We start from the raw sequence: 22,785 nt of genomic DNA, 5'->3' as shown, positions 1-22,785 counted from the left end.
CATATTATAGCATTGTTTGAAATTCAAGGTCTTAATTTACTCTGAACTAAATTGTGTTCACTAAAATTGATTTGAAGCAATAACCCTCAATATGAGGGTATTAGGAAGTAGGTGACATGAGAAGGAATGAACTTAGAAGAGGTCATGAGGAGAGAGACCCCCAAATTACTGTATTTATAAGAGGAAGAAACATCCCAGCATGCTCTTTCAGGAGAAGGTGCAGAGTGAAGGCTGCCATCTGCAAGAGAGGAAGCATTCTCACAGGAGCCTGATCCTGTTGGAATGACACTCTGAGCTCAGATTTCCAGACTTTAGAACTGAGATAAAATAAACTTCTGTTTTTAAAGACACTGATTCTACAATATTTGTTATGGCAGCCTAAGCTAATTCATAAGTTATAACAATGTTATCGCCTCCAATTTAAATAACAAAAATGCCAAATGTCACTTGTAATGTATAAAGGAAAGATAAATAGAGCCCCAAATGGTTAAACTATTCAATGAGCCAAGTGTTAATGAAGGGATGTTCAACTTCATTAGTGGATTAATCCATTTGATGAATTAATAACTTGAAAGGAATACGGCTGGTAACTGTAGGCAGGTGGGAAACGGATAGAGGAAGTAGGCTACTCAGACCTTTCCTTTGGGCATTATATTTTATCTCTGGCTCGCTCTATCTATCCATCTCTCTCCCTCTCTCTTTATGCTACCTAGCTGCCATGAGATTTGCAGCTTTCCTCTGCCTTGCCATTCTGCTGTGATATTCTGCCTCATCCTTGGGTCCAAGACAATGAGCTTAGTCAACCATGGACTGAACCTCTGAAACTATGAGCCAAAATACAGTTTTCCTTATCTAAGTTATTTTTTGTGGCGTATTTTGATCACAGCAATGAAAAAAATATCTGTTTATTTTGTTTAATTTGGCTCATGATTTCAGAGATTGAGTCTGTCGCCAGTTGAGTCCATAGCTCTGGACACAAGGTGAGGCAACATCATGGCAGAAGGAGTGTTGCTCACAACATGGTAGCCAGGAAGCAAAGAAAGAAGGAAAGGGGTAGAGGGAAGATGTACCCTTCTAGGGCATTCTCCCAGTAACCCAGCTCCTCCAGCAATTCCCCACCTGCCTACAGTTATCACCCAGTTAGCCCATTCAAACTAACATGTGCTAGTTAGGCTACCACTCTCACAATGCAATCATTTCACCACCAAATATTGCTACGTTAATACACGAACTTTGTGGGAAACCTAATGTTTCAACCATAACACACACAACCTGGCTCACAAAAGCTCATGTCCATCTCACAATGCATAATGCATTTAGTTCATCTGCAAGAGTCCCCATTGTTGTAAAAGTTAGAGCAGTGCCCAAAAGTCATATTCCAACATCTCATTTGAGACTTAAGGCAAACTCTTAGGTGTGAGCACCTGTAATGATCAAAAGAAAATTACAGATATCCAATATAAAATGTCACAGAGTAACTATCCCCATTCCAAAATGGAGGAATAGCAGCATAGAAAGAAAGCATGGAACCAAAAAAAAGACCCAAACCCAGACAGGCGAGCAGCTCCCATAACTCCCGTTATAACATCTAAGACACATGGCTGCGGTATGTCATCTCCAAAAGACTAGAGCAGCAGCACTGACTGGTCTTGTGAGTTGTAGCACACATGGCCGCTCTGTTAGCCTGGCTTTCTCTGTAGTCAGGAACTTTTCTCAGCAGATAGTCCACACTACTGGCATCTTTGAATTTCTGGTGTCTCGATTCTATTCATCTTTAAAGCTTCATTCATCACCCTCTCAGGGGCAGCCTTCAGGGATTCCAACCATCCTACACTTTGCCTAGTCTCACAGACCTTCCTTTGCAATCTCAGTTGAAAGCCTCTATGAACCTTTAACTAGAGCATCTTGCATTCTTGCAGAATCGGCAGTACATGAATGATGTCAAGGTCTGCTGCTAGCTTGTGCAGGAGTTGGTTCCCTGGGATCATGGCTATAGTAGCCTCTGAGTGCCTGAGCAGCTGAAAAGCGTGAAAAAACTTCCTAGGCCCAAATATGTGAGCAAGGTGCACCCACAATCTCTTCTCAAAGGAATTTTTCCTTCTATATTCTTGAACCTGCAATTGGTGTCATCTTATGAATTCCTGAGATGCCTTCAAACTACCTTCCCTACTGTCTCTGTGTAAAGTACTTAGCATCTCCTCTTTAGTGGCTATAATGTCATCAACAACCACAGTTTTCTTGGCCTGACTTTTACACACACTTACACTTTCTAACCAAACTCCAAGTTTTTAAAAATACCCCTTCTCTCCTTTCTGCTCCTGATTCTTACAGTAAACCTGGCCAAAATCAGAATAATCCATGACACCACCTGAATGAATGATGTACAGCCACGAAATTTCCTCCACTAGATTAATTCATCCTTTACCTTTAAATTCATCCTCCCAGAAAATCTGAGGACATGGGCTAAATAAATATAGACAATTTGTTTGCCAGAAGGTAACATGAATGTCCTCTAGTCCAATTCCCAAGAGAGTCTTCATTTCCTTCTGAAAACTCTTGAGCACAGTCCTTAATGTCATGCCCTGTTTGCATTTTGGTCTTCTGAATTTCCACCATAATAGCTCATTAAGCTTTGCTTACAATATTTTAAGGCTTCTCCAGCTTGCATGTCCAAATTTTCTGAACTCCTATCACAAACCATTTCCAAAGGCTTTTCAATCATATGGGCAGGTTAGGCACAGAAAAATCCCTATTCCTGATACCAATTTTTGTGTTAGTCAGCTTTGCATTGCTGAAAACAAAATATCTGACAAGGACAACTTAGAGGAGGAAATGTTTGTTTTGACTCAGAGTGTCAGAGGTTTAGTCCATGGTTGGCAAAGTCCATTGCTCTAGACCCAAAGTGAAGCAGAACATCATGGTGTAAGTAGATGTATAGAAGCAGAACATCATGGTATGTGGTAAATGAGTGCTGTATAATTAATCATGACCAGAAGCAGAGAGAGAAAGGGAAAGGAGATTCTGGTGTAATAAACTCATCCAGGTCTTCCAGGGCACACCCTCCATTGACTGACCTCCTCTGGCCTCGCCTGCCTACAGTTACCACCCATGTAATAATTCAAACTAGGATGGACTGATTAGATTACAGTTTTCATAAGTCAATCATTTCATCTCCAAATATTCATGCATTAACCCAGAAGCTTTGGGGAGTATCACATATCTAGACCATAACACTAACTTACAGTTTCAAAGTGGAGTAATGAAAGCAAGACTTGTGGAAAGAAAATGCAGACAATGGAGGGAATCCTCAGTCAGCTCATTACTAGAGATGTCAACCATACAACCATCCAAAAGCCTTTAATTATGTTTGACTAGGATTTTAAAATACATAAAAATGAAAGTGATCCTGATTAATAAGATTAATAAGAGATTAATAAGCCAGAAATGTAAAGAACTTCAACTCAACAATAACAACAACAAACAATCTAATTTTGAAATGGAGTTGTACAAAGATCCAGTGGAACTCTAATAAGATAAAGAAATACATTCTGGTGGGGATGTGGAAAAACTAGAACCCTTGTGTGCTACTGATGAGAATGTAAAATGCTGCAGCTACAGTGGAAGACAGCATGGCAATTCCTCAGAAAATTACCAAAGTTACCATATGACCCAGCCATTCCACTTCTGGATATTTACCCCAAAGATTGAAAGCAGGGACTCAAAGAAATATTTCTACACCTGTAGCTGCATTACTCATAATAGCTCATACCTGCAGGCAACCCAGATTTTCATCAGTAAATAAATGGGTAAACCAAATATAATAAATAAATAACTATTTTACAGACTGAAAAGCCAAATTCTAACACATGCTACATTTTGAATGAACATTAAGTACGTAATGCTAAGGAAAATAAGTCTGTCACCAAAAGAGAAATACTATGAATTCATGTATATGAGGTTCCTAGAGTGTCCAAATTCAGAAACACAAAGTAGAATGGTGTTAGGCAGGACTTAGGATAAATACATATGGGAAGTTACTATTTTTTGGGGATTCGACTCCGGAAGATGAAAAAATGGTCTGGAGTTAGATGGTGGCAATACTTGCACAGGGTAAAAGTACTTGATGGCACTGATGATACAGAATAGAAGAGACAGAGACGAATCCACATGAATACAGTTATCTCATAGTAGACAAAGGCACCGAAAACATTCATTGGAGAAAAGATAGCCTATTCAACAAATGGTTCTGGGAAAATTGGATATCCATATGTAACAAAATGGAATTAAACCCCTATCTCTCACTCTGCTTGAAACTCAACTGAAAATGAATCAAAGACTTAGACACTAGAACAGAGACTCTGTGTCTATAGAAGAAAAAGTAGGCCCCATCTTCACCATGTCAATTTAGGATCTGACTTTCTTAACAAGACTCCTAAAGCACAAGAAGTAAAATCAGGAATCAATAAATGGGATGGATTCAAACTAAAAAGCTTCTACTCAGCAAAGGAAACAATTAAGAATGTTAAAAGAGAGCCTAGAGAATGGGAGAGAATCATTACCACCTGCACCTCGTATACAGCATTAATCTCCAAGATATATAAAAAAACTCAAAAAAATTAACATTAAAAAAACAAATAAACCAGTCAACAAAGGGGCTAAGAAACTGAGCAGACACTTCACAGAAGAAATATTATCAATCAACAAATATATGAAAAAAGTGTTCAACATCTCTAGCAATTAGAGAAATGCAAATCAAAATTACTCTAAGATTTCATCTCACTCCAGTCAGAATGTCAGTTATCAAGAATATGAGCAACAATAAATGTTGGGGGAAAAAATAGACTCACACATTGCTGGTGAGGCTGCAAATTGGTGCATCCACTCTGGAAAGCAGTATGGAGATTCCTCAGAAAACTTGGAATGGATCGAACATTTGACCCAGGTATCCTACTCCTCAGTTTATACCCAAAAAACTTAAATCAGCATAGTACAGAGATTCAGACAAATCAATGTTTATAGCAGCTCAATTCCCGATAGCTAAACCATGGAACTAACCCTAGGTGTCCTTCAATAAATGAATGGATAAATAAAATGTGGTGTATGTATACACAATGGAATATTACTCTGCTTTAAAGAAGAATGAAATGATGGTATCTGCCAATAAATGAATAGAGCTGGAGAATATCCTGCTAAATGAAGTAAGAAAATCCCCAGAAAACCAAAAACCAAATATTTTCTCTGATATGTGGATGTTAACTCACAATAAAGGAGGCAGGTGTTAGGGAAGAACAGAGTTACTTTGGATTAGGCAGAGGGGATTAAAGAGAGGGAGGGGATATTGAGTTAGGAAAGATAGTAGAATGAATCTGATATTATTATCCCATGTGCATAAATGACTACGCAATGGATGTGATTCTATATCATGTACAACCAGAAGAATGAGAAGTTATATTCCATTTATGTATGATGTATCGAAGTGCATTCTATTGTCATGTATAACTAATTAGAACAAATAAAAAAATTTTAAAAATGGTTAAAAGACTAAATCAGGGTTGTACATAGTTTACTAGGACATTCATACATACATGCATCTGTTAAAAAGAAAGCTTACTCTTCCATTTGGTTTTTAATGTACCAACTCATCCTACCCAGAATTAAACAGTAACATTTACTCTATACTTACCATAAATTCAAATTATTAAAAGATGTTCACAAGTTTGAAAAAAGTAACAGCATTTTCTCAAATAAAGATCAAAATATACTTACCTATTCTGGATTTCAGTACAATCATTTTTGAGCACCCTAAAAGTGCCACCTACAACTATTGCCAGAACGATTGTGGCAAACACCTTATCAAAAAGAAAAAGAAAAAGGAAAGAATTTTAATTAGAGGTAAAATTTTTGTACATCATTTATTATTACAAGATATGTGGCTATATAATCAAATCTCTCCACTGAGATCAACACTTTAAGTGGCTTGGTGAGAGTCCTTAAGAGAATACAAAACACTGTATGTTATTAGTATGCTTTCTAAATTAAATTGAAAATTAAGGCATCTGTTGTTTTGGGAGCTGATCAGACAACAGAGCAGATGACTCTGAAAGTTAACATTCCTTTCAGTGTCAACTGGGCACTGCCACAAAGGGTAGCAGAGTGCTGAAGTCACTTGGGGAGCAAATTTTCAGAGTTGAACTGAACTCCCAAGTTTTGTGCCAGTCAATGTGTAATTTCATATTTTAAAAGCCTAAATGATTTGCTATTTGTACCTTTACTAAAAATTCTACTTCTGTACTACATTACCCCTATTACAAACCTGAACAAGATTTTTCCTCTCATCTTAGAGAGCTACAAGGTTCTACCCTTCTTCTAGAGACTACTACTTCTCCGACAATTGCTGGAATTCCTTTTGGGGAACTGAGTTCACTGATGGGACAAAGAGTTTGAATGTGCAATCTCAAGACACTGAGCCTAACACAATCCTGGTTTATTGAAAGTAGCTCTGTTCTAATTATGCCCTGTGCACAACTACCATCTACGTGTCTTGTACAAAGCACTATAAACCACTTTGAGGGGCAAGTAGGAAAAATTAAATGCATGAATCACCTTAAAGAATCAACTCATTGCAGCTCACTGTTCCATCATGGGAAATCCAGGTTGATGCATCTAAATCACCAGATGTGTCTCCAAATGACATAACTTATTCCCTAAGAATAAAACTTTACCTTTGGTTGACAGGACACCTAATTGCCTGTGTTCCAACAGAAATGCCAATGTCACAGGGATCAAAATATTTGTAGCAATGACAGTATGATTCAAATGGGGATATAGGATCTCAGATATACTCAGAAAGTGATGACTTGTATATGAAAATTACAGTGTATATGTGAAGTAGTTAGCAGTATTTCATTAGAGGCAACAATATTCTTTCAGCACTCAGGAGAAACTCAATGACTGATAATAAAATGACTGAAAAATCACCAGTAAATTAATCCCCTTATAAATAATAGACCAAAATACTGAGAGAACTAGTGTTTCGTGTGTTACAGGGGTAAAGAATAACAACAAAAAAAAAAAACTTAAGAAGGGCTGGGAAACATAACTCAGTTGATAGTGCTTGCCTTGCATGCACAAACCCCTGAAACATCAAAAAGAAGAAGAAGAAGGAGGAGGAGGAGGAGGAGCAGGAGGAGGAGGAGGAGGAGAAGAAGAAGGAGTGATAATCAACAACCACTGCAGAACCAGTGGAAAGGGCAAAAGAATACCATCTCATCTCAGTTGAGAAAGATAATGAGACAATGAGTTGCCTTATTAACTCTAGTTACTACCTGTGTATAAATAGCACACTCTTTGAAATATCTATTTACAAATATCTATTTTCAAAGATTAGAATCTCTCAAAGGGAGGGTCAATTATAAGGAAGAACACTTTGCCTACAGGTTCTTCTGTCAGAAAGTGTACATCCCAGACCTCCCTCAGATGTACTAAGTGCCACCAGGTGTCCCTCATTGCCTGATTTCAACTGCAAACCAACTTTCTTCTACCAACTGCCTGCCCTCTCCCTCCCTTTCTCTATTGCTTCTCTGCTTAAATTTTCTGCATGGTCCTGCTGCCATCTGAGCTGCTGTATATTTTATTTGTCCAATTACCACCTCTCTACCCTGATAAGAAAATAAGTTCCATGAGGGCAGAGATTGTTATTTTTACTCACTTTGTTCACCACCATATTAGAGTCCCCAAAATGCAGCAAATGATCTATGTGCAAGTTGTGGAATAAATCAATATATGAAGGACGCCAACTAATAGAACACCCCAAATGTGACTGACATTGCTTTCAGTTTAATTAAAAAATTGTTTTTCTAGCTGAGCATGGTGGCTCATGCCTAGAATCTCAGCGACCTTGGTGGCTGAAGCAGCAGGATCTCAAGTTCAATGTCAGCCTCAGCAACTTAGTAAGGCCCTAAGCAACTTAGAGACCTTGTTTCAAAATAAAAAGGGTTAGGGATGTGGCTCAGTGGTTAAGCCTCCCTGGGTTCAATTCTTGATTGAACCACCAAAATCTATTTCTACTAGATTATATATTACATCTCTTCTAAACAACAAAACTTCTGATAGTGTCCTAGAAACCACTAAAAATGTTTCCATAGTAAAAACTTAATTTTTACCTATCCTATTGACTGTATCTATATCCTCAATGGAGTAGGGACAACAAATAGATGGAAGGGTGAACAGAAGATACACACAATCCTGAGGCAGACTGCATCAGAACAAAACTGCTCCCACATTAGTATTTCAAAGCACAGTCATGAGTCTGCAGGTTACCTGACGAAGAGTGACCGAACGGAAACCCAGCAAGTTTTTGAATGAACGCCAGAAAATCCATCTGAGTTGATGAAAGAAGGAGGTGACACAGGTCATCTCCCTGAAGGCCAAACTCCTGCTATTCCGACCCCCTGACAGATGCTCTAATTCAGCTTCTGTGTCTCTGTAGAAGGCCGAGTTGGCATAAAACTCAGCTAATGCTTCTATTACTGGTTTTTCTCTCTGGAAAAGCTGTTCAGTCTCCTCGGCTTTGGAATAAAAGTGGATAAAAAAGGGAAGTATTATTTACAGATTTAACAACTGATTTAAAGTGTTTTTCTGTTTCCTGTTTCTTGGTTAACACCTTAATTCTAAAGGTTGAATACTGAAAAAGTACTAGCATTGTTATCACTTTACACATTGATAAACTTGTTAATTGACCTGACTTCTGTCATTATCTTGTGGCAAACAGCAAATTCACTAACCTTTTCCTAACTGATTGGAATCTAATTCTTAAAATTACTTTTTACCATACAGAGTTCTATTTCTCAATATAAACATCTGTTCCTCGATTATTACTACATTAAAATAAGATTCTCATTTTTGAATATTATAAAAATGAGCACGTTTATTTTTAATGGAAACTCCCTTTAAAACTGACAGTAACATATAAATATTCATTAATAAATAAAGTAAAAAAACATGCACAGCACTCATGGTCAACAAAGTCTATCTGTTGATTGGTGTGACACCACCACATTAACCTGAATTCAAATAGCCCTGTTTTAATGAGCCACCACATTTTTATTTCTTTTTTTTAGTTGTTGATGAACTTTTATTTATTTTTATGTGGTGCTGAGGATCAAACCCAGTGCCTTACACATGCTAGGTAAGTGCTCTACCACTGTGCTACCACCCCAGCCAACCATATTGTTAAACATTAACCAAACCAATCAGGCAAATATCTGTGAATCGAACAGGTACACAAACCTTCATTTTCTTCCTCTCTGTTTATAGGAGGGACGTTTCCATTGATGATGTCTAGGAAGAAGTCTGCAGGGTTTTGGTATTCCTCACCAGAGTAACCTGAGAACAAAAGCCACCTAAGAACACAACCCAATGGTCTTAGAAAATAAAGACTCACTTCCATAGGGTGAGGGAGGTGAGGCTAAGGACAAGAGAATCTAATAAATTCTCCCTCATCTTCTGGCTCTTTTCTCCCCTAATTTAACCTTTCAGAACATCTAACTTAGTTAGTCTTCTATAATAAATCATAAAATCCAAAGAGCTATCAAAATACCCTGATGCTTATCAGCACTTCATAAATCTAAAACTAAGTCCAAGAAAAAAGCATTAAATATTAAGTCCAGTGTGCTCTGTGTTTATATACCAAATTCCAAAATGGATGCATATAGCAACAATAGTTTCTCCACCACATTAATATAAAGGTCCAGATTATCATCTGTCTACCTGTCATAATTCCAAATATTCAACCAATCCCCAGAGCAGCATTCTTGAGAGAACATGACCACCATAGCACACGTGAACTCACCTCAACTCACCTTGTGCCACAGTCATCTGAATTTGGCCTGAGATCTGACTCTTAAGTTCATGTACTCTGGATTCCCCAGACACATATATGGTTGATCATTTTTAAATGACAGACATTAAATAAAAATTAAGAAATATAGCTAGTGAATACTTAAACTGTATATTAGAGATCATGGAGAAACATCTGTAATCATAACCAAATATTTCTAAAATGAAGCAGATTATGTGAGCCATTTTTTTAATCACATAATTCAACCTGAAATACAAAGAATGAGATAGCCTAAAAACTTTGGTACTTCAAAGTCAGATTTAGAATCACTCAAATCTATTAAGGGTATAAATATGCAATATAATATTACCAGAAAATAAATTAGCATGTCCATGAGCCCTCATGAAGGCAGAGAAAGATCACATGTCCGTGGGAAAGCTAAAACCACAATCTGCTATATGGTCAAGAATATGAGCCTTTCCATAAATATTCAATTGATGGAATAACTGGCTGTTGGTTCAACCTGTTTATGATTAACTTTCAGGGAAAGAACATCACAACTGTGAAGCAAAAAAAAAAAAAAAAAAAGACACAGGAGAAATACTCACTGCACACAGCACACACACACACACACACACACACTCAAATATGAAAAAGAAAAAGACCTACAGAACAAGCAAGTGCTGCACAATGAAGCAAAATTTTGGTGCCCAAAATTTAGCACCAAACTAATGGAAGATGTTTTATAGTGGTGGAATCTGAGGTACATCTACACAGAGATCAAGCGGTACTTCTATCGACCCCTCTGCTCTCCCCAGGAGTCTATGAAGGAAGGATCTAGTACATGAAAAGGTCAACCACACCTGCTGATTCGAAGTACTCCAGAGCCTTCTGGGCAGGACCGTGGTACATTAGCTTTCCTGAGGCCAATAAGGTGAGGCTGTCAAACAGCTTGAAGATGGAGTAGCGAGGCTGATGAATGGTGAAGATGATTGTTCTTCCCTGCTCAGAAATGCTAAGATAAAAAGGGAAAACTATTTGTCATTAAACATCTGATTATAAATACTTTATTCCCATCATTAGACCATTTGCTTCGGGCTCAAATTAATTTTCTCTTACAAACTTTTCATCTCATTACCAATATGATAGTTGGGGAAACTAGATTCCATGTTGTTATTAAGTATGGTATGTCAGCATTCTAGAATCCACTAGAATGTTCACTGACAATGTAGATATTGAAATGTCTTCCTAGATACCGAAATCGAATTTCTAGGAGTCAGTACAGGAAGCCCATATTTTTAAAAATTCTCCAAGTAATCTGTAAGTACACTCACTTTGAAGAGCTAATAATGGACAAAATATTCAAAAAAAAGGTCCTATGCACTATTCTTTTGACCACTTAAATCTTTTATCTTTTTAGGATTGCTTTTTATTCTGCTCTGACAACACAATTAAAAAGCTTATAATATTTGTACCAAATGCTTTAAAGATAATCTCATTTAGATTTTTACACTATTGTTTGAAAGATATGGGTTAAAGTTCAAGTAAATGGCCAAGGGGTCTCTGCTACTAAGGGGAAAGGCTAGGATTTGAACTCTGGTCCTATTTCATGGTAAAAATAAATAGTGCTAAACTATCCTTTCGTAGAAGTTATTACTAAAGAGCACAGAACAAAGGCCAAAACCACTGCTCAAAATTCTTATTATATGTGACATATTTACATAATGGAATATTACTCAGCAATAAAAGAGAATAAAATCATGGCATTTGCAGGTAAATGGATGGAGTTAGAGAATATAATGCTAAGTTAGCCAATCAAAAACAAACAAACAAACAAACACCAAATGTATTCTCTGATATAAGGAGGCTGATTCATAGTGGGGTAGGGAAGGGGATCATGGAACAAATAGACAAACTCTAAATACTTAAGAGGGGTTGGAGGGGAAGGGAGGGGGCAGGAGGTTAGAAATGATGGTGGAATGTTATGACATTATTATCCAAAGTACATGTATGAAGACACTATTGGTGTGAATATACTTTATATACAACAAGGGATGTGAAAAATTGTGCTCTATATGTGTTAACCATAATTGTAATGCATTAGGCTGTCATATATAAATTAAAAAATTAATTTAAAAATTAAAAATTACTTTACAACAAGAATCACTTTAATTTATGCATTTGATCACCACCCAGTATACACTAGCAGAGTGTGTTCTGCCTCAAAGAGAATCAGGACATAAGACCAATAATCTGAATACAATGTGGAATAGGATTAACTAAGATTTCTTATGATCAAAATAGGAGACTTATAACCCAGTCTGAAGATGACATAAGTAGAATATCAAAAGGCCCAACAGGAGTGGTGAGCTAAGAAGAGAAAAGCACTCATGGTAGGAGAACAAGGTGAACAAAGTGTGAAATAAAAAGATCTCACTGGGAAAGTAGAGTAAGAAGCTCAGTGTTCAGGACTAAGTGTTTTTTGTGTGTAAGTGAATGTGAATGTGAACTGGTGTTGGACGAGGAAGATAAAGTGAGTACAGAGAGAGCAGAACAGGCCCATGCTAAACCCTCACTCAGAAACTGGAACTTTGCTCATAGGGAATCGGGAGCTGGTAAAGGACTCAGGGCATGAAGTGGGATTACCTGAGAGCCCTGATACCCAATGTGTGGTCTGAGGACCAGCAGCATCAATATGAAGACCTCCTCTTAGATACTCCTGGGAAGAAACTGGGGCTCTACCTCAGTCCTTGAGAAACAGAATCTACATATTTAACCAGACTCAGGGCATGAAAGCAGAGTGGTGCTTGGGAAGGACTTCGTAGAGCTCTCTGTATAAACAAGGATGCCTGGGCTCTACACAGTGTAAAACAAGACAGTTAACAGGTTGGGGAGTGACTCCGTAGTGAAATGCTTGCCCAGTGCTTCCATGCACAGCAATCAGGCAGTGGCATGAATATTGCTAGCAGTTTGTAGCCAGGTTTACTGCTAGAATCAGGAGCAAAAAGTAGTGAAGGAGGAGGATTTTTAAAACTTACAAGTTGGCTAAAGAAGTACATGTAAAACTGTGGCTAAAAAGGTATGGTACCATCATGAAAGAGAAGTTAAGTACTGGGCACTAAGACAACAGAAAGACACCTTGACTGCATCTCAGGAATCAGCAAAACCATACCAACTGCAGCTCAAGGATATAGAAGTGAAAACTCATTTAAATGACCTTGGGGGTGCACTTTACTTATACATGGCAGGAGGGCAAGGAAGTTATTTCACCATGCTTGGCTTGGCGCACAGGTACTTAGAAGCCACTTCAGGGGGCCCAGCTATTACCTGAGTAAATGCAAGATTCTAGAGTTAAGGGATTGGAAACTTCCACCAAGATTTCAAAGGAAGGCCTGGGAGGCTAGGCAAAGTGTGGCAGAGTCAGTATCTCTGTGGGAAGTCCCTGAAAGGGTGATGTATGAAGCTGTGAGAAGGAAGTCAAAGCTACAGTGGAGACCCAGGAGATTAAGGGATGCCAGGAATGTGGAATGTCTGCCAAGGAAAGCTGCTAACTGTAGGCAGAGCCAGAGGAAAAGAGAGGCCACATAGGCCACAACAACAAGGCCATAGGGGTGGGGCTCTGCCCAAGACCTTTGGAGTTAACAATTCACCATCATCTGCCCAGATGTTGGACATGAACCTGCAGGAAATGTTTGCCCACCTAGGTTAAGGTCTTGTTTGGGTTCTGTTCCTTCTTTATATGCCTCTATTCCTCCTGTTTAGAATGGGGATATTTAATCTGTGCCATCATATATTGGATGTATGTAACTTGCTTTTGATATTGTCACCAGGGCTCACAGTCAAAAGTTGGCCTTGAGTCTCCCTGAAAACTTTGGACTTGGACTTTGGAGTAATTCTGGAACTATTAAGACTATAGGGACTCTGGAGATGGATTGAATGCATTTTGCATTGTGACATAAACATGAGCTGTTATGGCTTCAATATAAGGTGTCTCAAAAGCTTCAATTTAACACAAAAATATTTAGAAGTGAAATAATTTGATTAGGAGAGCTTTAATTTAACCAATCCATCCTAGTTTGGATGGGCTAACTGGGGTGTAATTGTAGGCAGGTGGGGTGTGGCTGGAGGAGGTAGGTCACTAGTGGTGTGATTAGGAAGGGTTTGTCTTCCCTACAGCCCCTTCCATTTTCTTTCTGCTTCAAGCCACCATGAAATAAGGGGCTTCTCCTTCCATGTCCTTCGTCCTGGTGTTCTGCTTCATCTCTATCCAAAGCAATGACATCAGTTGAATATGGACTGAACCTCTGAAATGGTGAGCCCCCAAAACCTTTTTCTGCTCTAAGTTGATTTTTTTGGGTATTTTGGCCACAATTATGTAAACCTGACTAGCACAGAACTCATGTGGTTTTGAATATATATACTTGGACAGAAACAGCATTACTTACAGATCTATGTTTATATATGATTTTTTGTTGGGGATGTAAACATATGAGCTAGGGTTTAGCTCACTAGTAAAGCTGGTACTTAGCATGTGCAAAACCATTGGTTTGGATCCCCAGTGTGTGTGTGTGTGTGTGTGCATGTGTGTGCGCGCGCACACACACACACACACACATCACACATATGTATTTCCTTGTTCTGTCTACTAAGGATATAGAAATAATGCCACTCTGGTAGCAGGGAGCACACTAAGAAACCAAATATTAGCTTCTAACCAAAGTACATGTACAGAGAAACAAATTGGTGTTTATATACAACCAGAGATATGAAAAATTGTGCTGTATTTGCTTAATAAAATTGTAATGCATTTCATTGTCATTTTAAAAAATCAATTAAAAAAAGAAATAAAAAGGAACTATACCAGATGTAACCAGGACCTCTGGAATAAATAGCTCTGGCCAGAAAAATACATGATAAACCTTGAATATTATAGCGATCAAGAAGTAAAAATTTCTAGAAGAAGGGGAATATTAAAAAATTCAAATATAAAAACACAAAAGCCACATTGAAGTGGATTCCACTGGCCAAATCTGAAATAATTTGATCATTAAAACAGTGAAAAACAGATTAACCCATTATGTCAAACAGAAAATGAATAAGGAAGGAGAGAAATTTCTTCCTTCCACACAATGTCAACTATTGCATGTTGGGAAACTGTCACAAGAGCAGGCATTATTGGTGTATGCTAAAAATGGTGGGAAGAGATTTGGTAATGAACAGAACATAGACATAATAGCCAAATATCTTCCCTAACAAAATAGTAATCAATTACAATAGAGATGAATAGTAATTTCCCAGCAGAGAAGCCCAGCATATCCCAAGATGACAGAGATCCATACCACCTGAGGTATATGCATAACCCTGGCTGTATTGTTCAGAGAACAGCGGTTTCATGTTGAAATCAGCTCATGGAAGACAGGCATAGTCCCAGCTAAAGGGCCACTCCATAGAATGGACTGAGAATTGCAAGGACATGACAGGGAATGACTAGAAACTCTTCTAGATTAGAGAAAAAAAATAGGAAAAACAGGAAAAGCCTGTTTCTGAAAAGGATCTTGAGGCACAAAGGAAACTGAGATGGCTCTTCTCACCACCTCACCATGAGCATCCTGGCCCAGGCCCTATCTTGCCTCCATAGCTCCTTCCCAATGTCCTTCACTCACTCCTGTCCAACGCACAACCTTCCCCACAGTCTCTGCTCTGTTCTGGCACTCTCCAGATGCTCTCATGTTCCCTAGTTACAGGAGAAGCCATTTGTCTTACACTGCCCTTCAAGGACTAAGTAACCTGCCACAAACCCAACTCTACCTCACAGTTCATTCTAACGGATGGGTTAAACTGTGGCCTCCTCAAAATTTATATGTGAAAGTCCTAACCCCCTATATCCCAGAAGGTGGCTACATTTAGAGACAGTGTCTTTAAAGCGGTTTTTAAGATTAAAGAATGTAATTGACTGGTGGCTTCTCAACTGACTGTGTCCAGTTAAGAGAGATTGGGACAGAGACACACAGGGAAAAGGGGCGAAGATGGCCATCTTCAAGCCAAAGAGAGAGGCCTTGGAAGAAACAATCCTGTGGACCCCTTGATCTCAAATTCCAGACTCCAGAGCTAGAAGAAAAGTGATTTCTGTGGCTCAGTCCACAGCCTGTGGCACTGTTAGGACAGTGCAGAATCAACCTGCACTCCCCTCAGTCACCGGGTGCTGTCTCCGAGGCTTTTCTGATGCTCCATACACATCAGGAATACTCTGCCTCAGGGCCACGGGGTACTCCTTCCCACCAGAACTCTCTTCCGCAGGACCTTCAGCTCCCATTCCCTCTCCTCCAGCTCCCATGCCCATGCTGTGGTCTTCCCTGACCCTCAGGCTGTTGAAAAGAGCTCCCCACACCCACCACAGCCTTCTTCCCCAAGCTCTTGATTAATCTTTCTTGTTACTATTTCTTTGTTAATTGTTTTTCTCTAACAAAGAAGGAAAAAATCCTGCAGTTTACTCCAGAATCCCTTGCCATAAGAACACCTGTACATAGAAGTGGTTGAAAATACAAAAAAAAAAAAAAAAAAAACCATTCCCATAGCACTTACCTTTTTAGGAGTGAAAAAACAGTATTTGCAGTGCTTGGGTCTAGACCAGTTGTTGGCTCATCCAGGAACAAAATGTCAGGATCAGTGATCAGCTCCACAGCGATACTTGTCCTTTTTCGTAATTCTCTAGGTCTAACCTAAAACACAGATTATTATCACTATCAACAGAAGACTACCAAAGTCACTCTCTTTTGTTGAACTGACCTGTGCCAGCCCTGCTAGAGAAACTTTATGTCATTATCATCAGGATTTTGAACAGCAAGGAAATAGGCCCCTGAGGAACAGGAGGTTCTCTTTTACCAGAGAGGTAAACTGAGGCTCATGACAGAGCTGCTAAGTAGCTAGACCTGACAGAAAGTCCAACTTCTATTCTCATCAAGTCAAATGTTTAGTTTGAGCAACTTAAGGTGTAGTGAGTGCTTAATGGGAAAGAATAGAGTGAAAGAAGCTACCAAAGTGGAAAGACGACATCAGTTCGATAAATAAAACCAAGATAATGACAACTCAATCGGTCACAAAGCAAAAAATACGTGGAAAATGGGGGCATCATAGGGTTTTCAAACGAAAATATATTTCACATAAAAACTATCAGTAAGTATAACAGGAAGCAGCTGCCAGTAGAATGCTCTCCCCCAGTCATCATGGCCTCCTGGAGGGGAGATCACAGCAGCTTAAACCAGAGCCATTATATTCTAAACAGCTCATTATCACCCAAAGGTCCCAAGGTCTGCTCAGCAAAACTTGGGTATGCAGTGTTCACCTGTCAAGCTCACCCTCTTCTCATCATCTCGCTCTGATCCTGCACATCCACAAATGGAGGAGTTACTTGGTCTTTGTCACTCTTGCCCACAACTCTACTTCTTAGTCCTAGAAAAGTCTGCCTTATAAGAGTCTGGAAATACATTGGCAGGAGAACGGGAAGAAAGAAGAGAGGAAAAGAGGAGCTGAGAGGAAGCTTGCTCTTACTCTTGCTGTCTCTGTCTCTCTCTCTCTCTCTCACTCTCTTGCTCTTTCTCTTTCTTCTGTTGCTTTCCCTCTCCCTCTCCCTCTCCTTCTTTCCTCTTCACCCTCTCTCTCTTTGCTCTCCCACTTCTTTCTTCTATCTTTCCCTGCTCTTTCTTTCTCTCTCTTTTTTTCCTCTTTTGCACTGCTGCAATAAAGATCTCTTGGTCAATCCGAGTGTTGTGGTCACTTTCTTTTCAATTTGACCATTGCTATGATTATTTCTCTGCTTTATTTTCCCCCTTCACAGTACACAACGGGTTGCAGCCACTTTTGACCATGCACTTATGACTAAGGGTCATGTTATCCACACAGGAATCCTCTTTCTGGTTATGACTGATCAGGTTTTATTTCCCATATTACCTTGGAATTTGCCACTCCATCCAGCTTTAACTCTTTCATAATATCGTTAACCCTCTCATCTTTTTCCTGATTTGTCATAGTTGTTGGAAGTCGAAGGGCTGCTGAGAACTGTAAGTTTTCTCTCACTGACAGGGTGTGCACCACAACATCATCCTTAAGAAAAATGGTATTTGAATGAGACAAAGAATCTTTTCTAAGACCATCGCTCTGATATATGTAACTTAATCCCCAGAAGAAACATACCCAGTGTAACATTCTAGGTGATCCCCAGCAACAACATCTGTGAACTGCAGTCACTCTACGTACAGTGCAGACAGCTACAGAGCCCAAGGCAGTCATTCCATCCACAAATGCACACCCAGATGAAGCACATGTAATTATGATGATTCAGACCAGAGAATTTCACATTCTTTTGCATGATAGTTTACCAAAGGCATCTTCTAGGGGACTCAGAAGTTTGAAGGAAGGGCAAAAAGGATAACAGCAGACTCTTTTGGAAGTGATACAACAGCTAGAATGTTATCACTGTCCTAAAAAGGTCATACTGCCAATCCTCTCTACCTCTCCATTTAATTTCACCATCAATCTTATGGGATTTTATGAAGACCTACTGTACAGAAAGATGATTCCATGAGCATGTCAGGTATTCATCTGGGAGCACACAAATTATCAAGCCAAGGTTTTTTCCCACACAGAAAAGGAGGAAACATGAAAATCAAACTCACTGATACATACTTGTACCACATAACCTGAATTATATCTGAAATTCTCAGGTTGATGTACTCCATTTATCAAAACTTCTCCAGTTAAACCACATGGATCTCTCCTTGAAGATAAGATAGCTAACAACCTATAAAAAGACAGTTATTTTCTGAGTTATTTTTTTCTGTCCACACAGGCCATATCAGTTATCCTGAATCCAAATTTTGTGCACTGGAAAATGTACTGTCAAGAAGTGCATGGTTTAAATAAAATTTTACCTTGCTCTCTCATATAAGTACCCATATAGGTACACAATTCTCACCTTCCTTTTCATTATATGCTACAAAAAGCCCAAAAATAAAAATGCAAGAAAAATTTGGCTTCTCCAGAACAGACCTCTCAAGTGACCCTCCCTAGCAGTCTGACCTTGAAGGATCCTGCGAGGCAATGTGCTCCTTTTTCTAAGATTTGTGTCTTCAGTCTCCCCACTTTTAATATTATACCCTACTTTTTCCTACCCCTTGTTTTATAATGTGGCCAACCACTTTGTGTCTATCACCTTTAAGCTGTGTTAGTGGAGCTGGCCTAATAAGACTTTCTGGTCCTTGGGATAAGCTAGTCTAACTGCATATTATCCCCAAGACCAAGGCCCAGATTGGAAATGTACTGCAAAGTCTTAACCAACACTTGCTTTGTAAAGTGATTTTTTAAAGCACACTGAAATTGCACAGAAAAGGCTTACTTATATTTTGTTATACTCACGAGGATTTGCCTCCACCTGGGGGTCCCATGATGGCATTGAGGCCAGGTTTCATGATCCCACTGTAAACACAAAGTGACTTATTGTTTCATTTTAAATGAATCTCTATTACTTTGCAGTCTGCACTGAATACACTCAAGAAAGACAGATGAAATTGCAAACAGAAAACAAGTACCAAAGAAAAGAGAAAAAAAAAAGAATTGATGATTAATAGAAATTCAGTATACAAAAGATGTCAGTCACTAATCAGTACCCTATAAGAAAGATGGATAGGTCCCTCTAAATTCCTTTCATTTATTCTCTAAATCACTTATTCCTTTTGGAAAAAAACACATCCAAAAAATTCTTTGAAATTGTCCTGGGAATATAGATTAGTTGCAGAGACAGCAGTTAGCATGCAGGAGGCCATGGGCTCCATCCCCAGCAACAACATCAAAAGTTCTTTGAAATAAGTAACATATTCTCTCCAGTAAAGTCAGCGCCTCCCAGCACAGTGTAAAAGTACATGAGAGCTTCTGAGAGTTGTTCAACGATTAGTGTCTTCCACTGACCTCACTTGCTACCTAGCCAGCCCTAAACAATCCACTAACCACTGACTTGGAGACTATGAGAAGTAGTGATGTCACTGCTAATATCTCATCAGAAAACAATGATGAACAATCACAAATGCAGGAACAGTGGCTAATTCCACCTCCATGACACAACACAACACTAAGTGTATATGATGTACAGACAAGACACTCTTTTATGGCATGAGATAGAGCTAAGAATAAGAAAATCAGGGGCTGGGGATGTGGCTCAAGCGGTAGCGCGCTCGCCTGGCATGCGTGTGGCCTGGGTTCCAGCCTCAGCACCACATGCAAACAAAGATGTTGTGTCTGCCGAAAACTAAAAAATAAATATTAAAAAAATTCTCTCTCTCTCTCTCTCTCTCTCTCTCTCTCTCTCTCTCTCTCTCTCTCTCAAAAAAGAAAAGAAAAGAAAAGAAAAAAGCAGAAAAACAAAAAGAAAAAAAATTCTGTCCCTCTCAGAGTTTATATTGTAGCCAAGGAAACAGCAATACTACAGCAGGTCACCTGTGTCTTCATCAACAGTGGTTTGGGACAGAATCACACTTGTTGGGTTACATAGTATCTATCGCTGTTTCCATGCTACAAAAACAGAGTTTATTTTCTACACACTTGAATAGCCCATAAATTTCAAAATATTTATGATTTGGCCTGTCACAGAAAGGGTATGCTGGCCTTTGTTCTAGCATAAGTTCCACAACTCCTTGGTCTCCCTGCTCTACCCTCTGCCCTCAATCCCTCCCTGTCCTGGAGATTGAGGTCAGGGCCTTGCACATGCTAGGTATGTGCTTTACCACTGAGCTACATCCCCAACCCCTTCCACCCTTCTTTCACACCCCAAAAGCCACAGAGGCAGTTTTTTCCTTAACAATGTTATAAATGTATGTGTATGCATATGTGTATATGTACATACACGCATATCTTCCCTAGGTCTGTCCATTTAGAAGACCTAGGAGCAATGACACACCAATAGCAATGAGCATTCTAAACACCCAGATGTTGATTTTTAAATACCATCCTCCACAGGAATGAACAGAAGCTGGCCCCAGGTCTGGCAAGGTAATTATATGGTGAGTCTGGAACTTCTCGTGGTGGGGCGGCTAGGTGGGTACTGAGATTGAACCCAGAGTCTTGTGCATGCTAGGCAAGCTCTCTACCTCTGAACTACATTTCCAGCCACTTTTAAATTTTCTTTTGAGTCATGTTATCTCTAAGCTTCGAGATTGGCCACAAACATGTGATTCCCCCTGCTTCAGCTTACTGAGTAGCTGAAATTACAAGCCTATGCCATCATGCACATAGGAGTCTGGAACTTCTAGCTGTGCTAAGGAAGTCCTCAAAGGATTAGGGGATAAATCAAAATAAAAAGGGACAAAGGGAACTCTCTTGGGAAGATTTTCCACTGACCAAACCAGGAACAATAGGTGTATCAAGGTAAATAACCATAACCATGCATTAGTATTGAATGCTGCTGAATGAAATAGGAATTCATGGGTCAGTACAGTAAATGAAAGAAAGGACCATCAATGAAGCTATTTCCTCTTCTAGAATGAAACTTATGAGATAATAAAATAGAAAATTACTACCACCGTGTTGCTGATCCAGACAGCACCCACAAATGGGAACTGAAGCTGGTGAGTTGCAGCTCAACGAGGAGCAGGATTCTGAAACATTTTCAGAGCATCTGCCCTCATAATACTAATAATGTCCAAAGAGGAAAATGGCGGCATTATGGTGAAGTTTTCGGACAGCAACACAGCCAGGTGATCAATATTAAAATCACCAGCAGGGGTTGGGACAAAAAAATACCAGATTGTATGAGCCTGCAGAGACACGATGTGGTGGCCAGTTACCTATGTGAGGAGCAAGGTGATGGGCAGCCCTGAGGACCACTCCTTCCTTCATTCTGAGGCTCTATTTCCCCTCAGCTGCTGCCAGAAAACAACTGGAGATTATACATAAAAGAGTCCTTCTTTCTGCAAACTAACTAAGAAGGAGTTAGGGGTGAAGGAGCATCACATGAACAGCCTGCTCTCAAATGATTGCCAAAAAAACTAATGGCGATGAGTAAGGAAAGAGACACAGGTAGGGGAGCAAATGCAGTGCAGTGTGGACGGTAGGAATCTGGTAAGAGGATTAGGTTTGATATCACTCAAAAAAATTATCATTCTGCAAATCTCCCAAAACGTATAATAAATTTTCCTCATGATCATAGGATATGTGTAGATCTACTGGAATGCTGAGATACATTTTTTTAGATAGATCATCATCACTGGTGAGGGTAAGCCCAAGTGATGGGTATCATGAGAATAACCCTTCACTGATTCCAGAGGCTCTACTTATTTGAAACCAGCAAACAACGGAAAGATGGGAAACATGGCATGGATGACTCTTCTCAAGGAACTGTGAAACAGAAATGTATTTATGAATATCCACGCTTATTGTCCTTTAAACTGTAAAAATTGTAAGTATGGTGATATATGACTGCACTTTTTTAAGCCGTGGAAAGCACTAGATGATGACCTCCTCCTTTACCAAGAAGTACACCATTCAGGCACACTCAATAGGAACATGGATTAGAGGAGTCAGTGCATGGAGGTGCTAGCTAAAACATATTAGCACACAGTATGCACTTTACAGCTATTCAAACCTGCCCGTATTCAATTCCTGTTACTTTCTGCCTCTTTCATCACAAAATCTGAAGTACCAACATTTTCTTGATTATGTTTCACAAAATGCTCTCAACTGTTCATTAGTCAAACCTATTGACTCATGCAGCTAAAAATGACAGTTTTGCATCCACCATTATTCTCCATATTCTCCTAGTCAGAATGTAACCAACACAAGAAAGAGACAAGAAGACATGACGTCGGGTGTAGAGCATGGAGAGAGTTCCAATCTGCACAGTGCTCCAGGCCTCAGCTCAGTCATCATTCAGATCCTGAACATTTTGCTCTCACCCACATGCA

At 39.2% G+C, this 22,785-nt stretch overlaps 1 protein-coding gene across 11 annotated transcripts in view; it reads right to left on the bottom strand.

Moving 5' to 3' along the window:
- LOC101954287 (broad substrate specificity ATP-binding cassette transporter ABCG2) overlaps window positions 1-22,785 on the bottom strand; it is a 115,905-nt gene that overhangs the window by 9,967 nt on the left and 83,153 nt on the right. For all 11 annotated transcript variants that reach the window (XM_040293102.2, XM_040293100.2, XM_040293099.2 and 8 more), the window contains 8 exons: window positions 19,250-19,309; window positions 18,521-18,635; window positions 17,786-17,938; window positions 16,421-16,557; window positions 10,702-10,853; window positions 9,289-9,384; window positions 8,320-8,567; window positions 5,767-5,849 (listed from right to left, as the gene is read on the bottom strand). In XM_040293102.2, the coding sequence (XP_040149036.2) occupies window positions 5,767-5,849; window positions 8,320-8,567; window positions 9,289-9,384; window positions 10,702-10,853; window positions 16,421-16,557; window positions 17,786-17,938; window positions 18,521-18,635; window positions 19,250-19,309 (1,044 nt within the window). The remainder of the gene's footprint in view (window positions 1-5,766; window positions 5,850-8,319; window positions 8,568-9,288; window positions 9,385-10,701; window positions 10,854-16,420; window positions 16,558-17,785; window positions 17,939-18,520; window positions 18,636-19,249; window positions 19,310-22,785) is intronic.

The sequence above is a fragment of the Ictidomys tridecemlineatus genome, chromosome 9 (assembly GCF_052094955.1).
Source record: "Ictidomys tridecemlineatus isolate mIctTri1 chromosome 9, mIctTri1.hap1, whole genome shotgun sequence".
Lineage (NCBI taxonomy): Eukaryota > Metazoa > Chordata > Mammalia > Rodentia > Sciuridae > Ictidomys > Ictidomys tridecemlineatus.
Note: the sequence above shows the minus strand (reverse complement) of the source record. Positions and strands in the feature narration are given on the sequence as shown.